General features: G+C 42.8%; 1 protein-coding gene across 1 annotated transcript; it reads left to right on the top strand.

Moving 5' to 3' along the window:
- The first annotated feature begins 2,833 nt into the window (after positions 1 to 2,833).
- Positions 2,834 to 4,365, top strand: LOC139459263 (histidine N-acetyltransferase-like). The gene is made up of 3 exons (XM_071240712.1): positions 2,834 to 2,998; positions 3,275 to 3,508; positions 3,844 to 4,365. Exons 1-3 carry the CDS (start codon positions 2,834 to 2,836, stop codon positions 4,363 to 4,365), a joined length of 921 nt encoding a protein of 306 aa, XP_071096813.1.
- The last annotated feature ends 4,077 nt before the right edge of the window (positions 4,366 to 8,442 follow it).

Below are 8,442 nucleotides of genomic sequence, written 5' to 3'. Positions count from 1 at the left end.
GGTATTTCGTGATGTTGAATAATTGCGTAATTTTGTTGTATTTCTGAGTGGTTGTTGTCAGCACGATGCCAAACAATGCACATGGAATCCCTTTAACGCACATGTTTTTATACCCATTCTTGGGTACTGAAATGCATGGGGCTTGCATAAAAGTAAATTTTGCATGGGATGCATGCTTTTCTGTGGCAGTTCCATTTTTGTGACTTGATTCCATACATGTACTTCAATATTGAAAACCAAATTTTACTTGTTTGAAAAATACACTAAAATATTGGTGTCACAGGAACTGTTGTTTTGAGTATATTTAGGATGTGATGTGAATAACATATTATGAATTGAATTGAACACATCAACAAAACAGGTACCTGCTGGTACCTGAAATGGATGCTCGCTGAAGAAAAGAAATGATTAGAAATCAAGGTGAACAGGACAAATACAGGCTGAAAAGGAATGAAAAGAGAGGCAAACTGGGCGGAGGATAGATACGGCGAAACACGTGTGTACTTGAAGAGAGATGAATGCTCGAATGGTGGACCATAGACGATGGAAGAAAGGAAGGTTGACGTTTGTGCACGGGCCACCAAAATGTGAATGCCCGTACCTATAATAAAAATACGAGATGAGAGTGGATTAAATGGTGTGCAGGTACCAGTGGGCTACTAAGCTGCTAAGTGGGTATACGCAAAAGCTACCGTTGCCATGCCACAACTCCAAAGTTGGATCGCCAGTGTGATGGGGAACAAATCTAGTAGCGGTATGTCGCGTGTTATTCCATCCGTCACCCACTGATTTGGCCATCTGCCGCTAAATCATTTGTCCTGCAGATAGGCCTCAAAGTCAGCCCCACCGGCTGCATCTGTAAATAGCCGAGGAAAGTCGTTGATCCTGAAAAACTGAAATGCCATTATAACCGGTCAGAAATGTTAACCATATTTGTACGTCTTATTGAACCAGTTGGCAATCCTAATGTGGTGAAATAGTTGTTTTCCTTTGCCAAGCAGATCAATTAGCCCTTGCCATTGGTATAGCCCTGCACGAAATGTTAAAATGCCTATAAGGGACTGAAGGTCCCGTTTTGTGACCTTAAGGTTACCTGTCGACAAGATGTCTTGGATTTCCGGTGTCACCTCCTTGATCGTGGACTCTGGGATTCTGATCTTCATTGCATTGGTGTCAATACCCAGACCTAGGAATGTCAGTTGTGTAGTGCGGCCGACAGTTTTGTTATGGGCGATTGGGACCCCGAACTGTTCCAGTGTATATACGCATCCGTCGAGGTTGTCTAAGTAGTGGCTGGTGCCTGCCGTGTCCCCTGTTATGAAGTTATGACACAAGATATGAAGCAGCCAAATGGTAAACATATATTGAAATAGAACTCACCTTCAAATTTAAGGCAGTCCAGGAAGATGTCCTTGAAGGGTCCCCACCATCTTGTCAAGGTCCACTTCCTTTTGTAGCTTTTGTTTGACGTAGCCTTCCGTGTCTTGGTGCATGGCTGATCGCAGGTTTTGTGCAAGGTGGCTCGTGCAGCTACCCTGGAACTCAAGCTTCAAACCAAAAAGAAAACCTACCCACAAGTACTTTGCGTCTCTATATTGTCCCTAGCATAATGTAACCAGTGTGCCATTTCATTGAGATCCACGGGATATTGGGACATTGAATTGTCCTTTTCTGGTGACTGGTTTGCTGTCAGGGAAAGATATGTTGTGCTTCTATGGGGTCTGTTGGACCCCATTCCCTCGAAAGCACGTCCGAGAGCTAAAGGTGGCGTAAAACCATACTCACTCACTCACTCACTCACTCACTCAGTGACAGATATATACATTGTACCAATAGCCAGCATGGAAAGGAAGCTTGATATTAGGAGTATACTGACGGGTAACCAAGCACGTATTTCGGGTCCACTTGCTGAACCTTTTCACCAATCAGACAAATTCTCGTTTCTTGATCTTATTGTCCATCATAGTGAGTGAGTGAGTGAGTGAGTATAGTTTTACGCCGCTTTTAGCAATATTCCAGCAATATCACGGCGGGGGACACCAGCATTGGGCTTCACACATTGTACCCATGTCGGTAATCGAACCCGGGTCTTCGGCGTGACGAGCGAACGCTTTAACCACTAGGCTACCCGACCGCCCCCTTGTCCATCATAGAGCACATAAGCTTGTGTGGTACTCGAAACTGTGGACTCTGGACTCTAGAAGTTAACAATGGCGAGATCAGCAGTGCGCATTTTAACGAATATGTTTGTCACACGGTGGCCCAGTCGATGAAGGGGTCGCAATTTGTTGTCCAGAGCGCGTCTGTGTGTGTGCAGAAACCTATGATCATGGGTTCGAATCCCAGATTCACATTGATTGTTTCTTAAAGAAAGACAAGTGATGATCACTTGCTTGATAAAGGTGTTAGGATCTACACCGAAACGTTGCACTAATTGTAATAAAGAAGTGATTGTTTCTTGGTTTGTCGGCAACATATTTTGCTTGAAAGTTTCACTGAAGTTGGTAAATAACTAAGACCTGCATCACTTTCGGCTTTCCTCCCGCATCAAAAATACACACTGTTCTAAACAGAAATACTGTTCAAAGTTTAATCAAATATGACCACTCACTTGTCACATATGAACATGCATCTACCAACCACGAATTAACCTATATGTCTGCTATGTAATACTGTTCAATGAATGAAGTAACTCAACTTGTATTATTTGTGAAAGACCAAATAAACAATTAATTAATAATGTATTAATTATGGACGAATTAAGTATTATTATTATTTTAATTAAACACATTTATTGATTATTCACCAGGTGTATCGAACCACATTTGAACCAATGATGTCCAACCACCAAATACGCCGAGCTACCGCGGATGATTTCCAAGCGGTCATGGATTTTGGGGATGTCATTTTCGGACTTGACTACCTTCCACAGCTTTACCACATATTCATTGACGACCCCAACGCCAGATCATACGTATACATCGTCGGCGAGGAGATCGTTAGTAGTCCTACTTCTTGATCATTGAGCTTAACTCTACTTTTGTTCAGTAAAGGGCCCGGCTCAAAGTATTATATTCAACTAAACCTGTCGATTACATTTTAGTGCAAAAGCTGTGATGTGTGAAGGTCTTTCATTGTATTGATATCTAATTTTGTCAAAAAAGTTTGACTTCACATCAAACAATACTAAAACAGACTAAATGGGCGACATACCCGGTTGCGAGCCTCACTCACTCACTCACTAACTCACTCACTCACTCACTCACTGCTGTAGGTTGGATTCTGCAGTCCCCACCTTATCGACGATGGGGCGACGTTTCTTATGCGGGCAAGCAGAGTTAAGGATGGCTTCAGGGGCCAAGGTATTTATGGCCTGCTTCTGAAGCATGTGCATGAAGATTTCAAAGGTACAGACACCATCAAATACGACGTCATGTGCGTTAACGATATCAACTATGGGGCCAAGAAGGAAAGCCTGAATAGAACACACACGGTAATCTCACAGAAGGTATGTATTGAAATATACACTGCAGAACCGTTAATAGCCAAACACAATGTATAACCTAAAAACAATGCTTGTAGGTTACTAAATGTGAGAATAACTAAGTGACAAAAGGTCAATAGCACTTACAGTTGTATGCTTGAGGCGACAAACTAGATTCGGTAGTAAGGGCTCTGTGAAACGGTTGATAGGTGTCACGTACCCCACGGCGTTGATCGTTGTTCGCAATAGCAGTCACTGGATATTTTGTTCAAGTCATATTTTTGGAATAGTACTGAGTGCGGCTTTGTAAAACAACAAATCAGAATCGGCTAAAACGTTGCTCGTTTCTGTCATTCCAGGCAACCCTTTATTACCGAGCCAAGTTAGCAGATGTGCCGCTGCCCATTATGTCTACTGACGATCGCCCACAAGCATTTACACCTGCAGATATGAAGTCACTCTTGGATTCAAAAGAATCATGTGAAAGTCTGTTTCCAGATGGCAGGATGATGGTGGCGATGCTACCTCTTGGTCTCCTCCCTGCCAACTTGAAGTACATGATGCCACCAAACTCATTTGCGCTTCAGTCAAGGGCAGACAACACCCACGTGTCTCTTCTTTCAGTTGGGTCATCTGTGGAATGCCAAATGGGCCTGAGATACATGTGTGACATTTTCGGAAGTGACGCCACATCATTACGTCAACATCTAGTATGCCACTTGTACAATGCACGTAGTCTGACGCAGGAGTTCGTAATATTTGAGATCATCATTGACACCAGCTTCTCTGATATTGCTGACGACATCATGAAGGATGCGGGTGTTCCTTTCCTAGACCTAAAGAAGAAAAAGATGATACTTCTTCAGAAATTGTTTGAGTGAGTTGCATGTATAATAAAGATAATTTCATCCGATATGTTGTAGACATTTCATCTTAACCAGACGTACACTACATACTTCAGAATCTTTGCTACCTGTTCAAGACTTGTCGAAATAATTAATCAAGTGCGATAGGATCACATCATAAAAGGTGTGTCTGTGATTTCGGGACCATTCTTCAAAGGATCATCTCCCGTTAAACACCATATTACGAATTTGTTATGAGTGTAGGAATGTTTTTTTCATGATTGTGAAAGATATAGGTTCCTATTGATGTTAGATTCACTGGTGTTCTAGTCGTGGAATCAACTGTACCAGGGATTTGCTTCTGAGATTTGAAACCTCTGGCTGATCAACCTCCATGGAATGTCTTCAACAATTTATGTGAGACTGCCGTTTTACTCCGCAATCAACAGTATGCCAGCGGCTTGTCAAAAACAGGCACTGGACAAGACAAACCAGTGATAAATATTCAAGTCTCAGTGAAGAGACAAATGTAGTGGGTTTGAATGACTCCAAAAACGACTGCCAGTTAACCTGGCTGCCAATTAACCTGGGTCCGATGCCTCTTAAGAAGGGTGTCCGTGTCGCTCTTAACCGTTGTCGGCGCTCAGAGATAGCCTCGTTCACATTGAACTAGGGTATTTGGTAATGCTTGCAACCGCTCATTTCATTCACATGTCATAGCTGGAATAGTGCTCACTAGTGTGCAAAACTCATTCAATATACTTGCAGGTTTGCTTGGTTATAAGGCAGCGATAACTGGTCGTTTTAACGGTTTATATAGCCTGGGCCTAGATTTTCAAAACAATCTAAGACCTAAAATTTTCTTAAAGGAAATCGAAGACCGTCGTAGTATATTTTTGAAACTATCGTAGCTCTTAGATATCGTATAATTGACGTAAATCTAAGCTAGCTCTATACTTGATGATGGTTTATTTTATGTTCATGCTAGATGACGGTGTATCGATATTGTTTCAAACCAAAAACACGCATTTCGTTGACACATTGACATTTCGTTTAGTTAAACTGTGCGATTCAAATCGACGCTTCGAAAACATGAAGAACGCATAAAGGATTCCATGTCAGAAATGATGTTATTCGCGATCGCGATCGTCACAACTATGGGGTCGATAGCCTAAAATACGATTTCTATCTGATATGAGTATAGTCTGAGTGTCAAACAGACTATATTTTCGAAATTCGATATGTTCTTTTATTCAACTTAACTTGTAAGGGATTGGTAAACAGGCCTTAGGTGTGCGCCGTCATATTGCATTTGTGTCTTTATTTTCGCATTTAAGAGAAGTAAATCAATCTACATATGTGACGAGTTGCAAAAACATAAGTGTTTAAAATTGTGTTGGAATTTGAATTGATACGTATCTGCAGTGTATATATGTGTTGCATTAGCAAGGATCACACATACGATCAAAGATTTGTACAATAAAAGATTTGTATCTGTTTTATGAAGTGCATGTCTAACTAAAGGGTAACAGCCAAAGAAATGACCGGTTGCAATGCTGCTCGACAAGCCAAACGTCATCGGACTGCATTCGGGAATAGATTTCACACATTTAGATTGTAGTTATTTCGATCCCCTCCAAGATTTAAAGACAAATCAGGTTGAAAGCTCTACTTCATTTATAAGTATCAAAGAGGATACCATTATCTGAATGTTCACGTTTAACTGGCGGTGTGTTCCCAAATAGTCGCCTTTTAGGAACGAAATCCAGTGTGTCGCTTTCAAATTGTGAACAGGTGCGCCCCAGTCATCTGTCTGGACAAACAGTATACTGTGACTGGTGAGTGCTGGGGCGGTCGGGTAGCCTAGCGGTTAAAGCGTTCGCTCGTCATGCCGAAGACATGGGTTCGATTCCCGACATTGTACAATGTATGAAGCCCATTTCTGGTATCCTCCGCCGTGATATTGCTGGAATATTGCTAAAAGCTGCGTAAAACCACACTCACACTTCCATGCTGTGTCTTTGAAAGGCATCTAGAAGTTGTATACAAACCTTGTGAACGTTGTGGTGCCCATAATAAAGAAGCTGACATCCATAAACTCTCTTCCTTACGTCTATGTTGTCTAGGACACTTGACCACCACCAACTGAACATGTTTAATTCCCTGAACTGAACTGAACTTTGTTTTAAAGAAATAGATTGGTTAAGTACCACTTTTAACTGTATTTCTGAGCACCACTTTTTACTTTATTTCAGTTTTTTCCACAGCATGTTAGTTTGATGTGGAGGAAAGCCCGAAGTGATGTACATGTTAGACAACGTTAGTCTGCCACGTTAGTGAAACTCACGAGCACGGGTATGCAATAGACAAACCTGTTATTCGAACCCAAGATCACAGGCGTATGTAGGACTTACACGATGGTCCTGTCCGTCACAGTATAAGGAATCGGGACTACAGCCAATGAATTAATTACAGCACTCACGAATTGGTACATTTAATTCGTGAAATGCTAAGACATGTCCTATCAGCTAGGGAAATGCACTTTGGAAACCTACACAACTAGCAGAACTCTAGCTTATTCCTATGTTGAGTGAGTGAGTGAGTGAGTGAGGTGCGATAAACCTGAAGCCAAGACGACACTGCATCACTGAAACTAATAGGGATATCTTATTCCATCTCATCTAAATACTTAGTTGAGGAAAGGTTTGTTATGGCGTGGCACGTTGTCATCGTGTCCGCTTGCTCGGCCTAAATCCTTGGTATTTAAGTTAGGTTTAACGCCGTTTTAAACAGTATTTCAGTTATGTCACAGCTTGTCAGTGTTATGTGGAAGAGGAGCCAGAAGCGATTGTCACAGAATTGTTGGCCATTAGCTAACAACAGCACACAGTATTAGTATTAAACCATTCACGTCCACAGTTTATGGATGTCTGATCAACCAATGTCCCAGTTAGCTGACATACATACATATTTACACCAATATACTTACAATATATATAACTTTTATACCTTTATCTACCTGCTTACTTTCTCAAAACTATACACAACTCTTCTAAACACATTTCTACAACTTTTGACGTATCTGTTAGACTAGCGCTGGTGCAGTTGCTGGTGCCATTCTCATGACATGAATCCTGGGGTCGGCTATAGTTCCATTGTCCACTACCTACAGCGTACACCTACGATACATGTATACAATACTGGCCTCAATCCTCCGGAGAATACTCTGTGCAAATCACATAAAGGCTGACCAGTTGGTCCTTATGTCAACAAGCTTACATGACACTCTCAGAGGTCACACACAACAATAACTAACGTTAGTGGCGACCTCAAAACTATTGTCGGTATACCGCTCTCACAGTGACGACCTCTCACCCCATCTCGGTATACAGCTCCAACAGTGGCGACCTGGACTCCTGTCGGTATACAACTCTCACAGTGGCGACCTGACCTCCTTTCGGTATATAGCTCTCACAGTGGCGACCTCTGACGTGTCGGTATACCGCTCTCATAGTGGCGACCTCTGACCTCCTCTCAGTATACAGCTCTCACAGTGGCGACCTCTGATCTCCTGTCGGTATACAGCTCTCTCAGTGGCAACCTGACCTCCATTCGGTATACAGCTCTCTCCGTGGCGACCTCTGACCTGTCGGTATACAGCTCTCTCAGTGGCGACCTCTGACCTGTCGGTATACAGCTCTTTCAGTGGCGACCTCTGACCTGTATGTATACAGCTCTCACAATGGCCACCTCTGACCTGTCGGTATACCACTCTCACAGTGACGACCTCTGACCACCTCTCGGTATACCACTCTCACAGTGACGACCTCTGACCTCCTCTCGGTATAAAGCTCTCACAGTGGCGACCTCTGACCTGACCTCCTCTCGGTATAAAGCTCTCACAGTGGCGACCTCTGACCTGACCTTCTCTCGGTATAAAGCTCTCACAGTGGCGACCTCTGACCTGACCTTCTCTCGGTATAAGGCTCTCACAGTGGCGCCCTCTGATCTCCTCTCAGTATACAACTCTCACAGTGGCGACCTCTGACCTCCACTCAATATAAAACTCTCACATCGGCGACCTCTGACTCCTGTTGTCGAGTAGCTGCGGTG

The sequence above is a fragment of the Haliotis cracherodii genome, unplaced genomic scaffold, assembly GCF_022045235.1.
Source record: "Haliotis cracherodii isolate W230 unplaced genomic scaffold, xgHalCrac1.p SCAF_13, whole genome shotgun sequence".
NCBI lineage: Eukaryota > Metazoa > Mollusca > Gastropoda > Lepetellida > Haliotidae > Haliotis > Haliotis cracherodii.
The sequence above is the reverse complement of the archived record's forward strand: the minus strand, read 5'-3'. Positions and strand labels throughout refer to the sequence as shown.

Excerpts from the sequence above, each read along its gene's own strand:
- LOC139459263 (XM_071240712.1), top strand. The coding sequence starts at position 2,834 with ATGATGTCCAACCACCAAATACGCCGAGCTACCGCGGATGATTTCCAA. Across the intron at positions 2,999-3,274 it reads ACATCGTCGGCGAGGAGATC|GTTGGATTCTGCAGTCCCCA; the intron begins GTTAGTAGTCCT and ends TCACTGCTGTAG. Across the intron at positions 3,509-3,843 it reads ACACGGTAATCTCACAGAAG|GCAACCCTTTATTACCGAGC; the intron begins GTATGTATTGAA and ends CTGTCATTCCAG.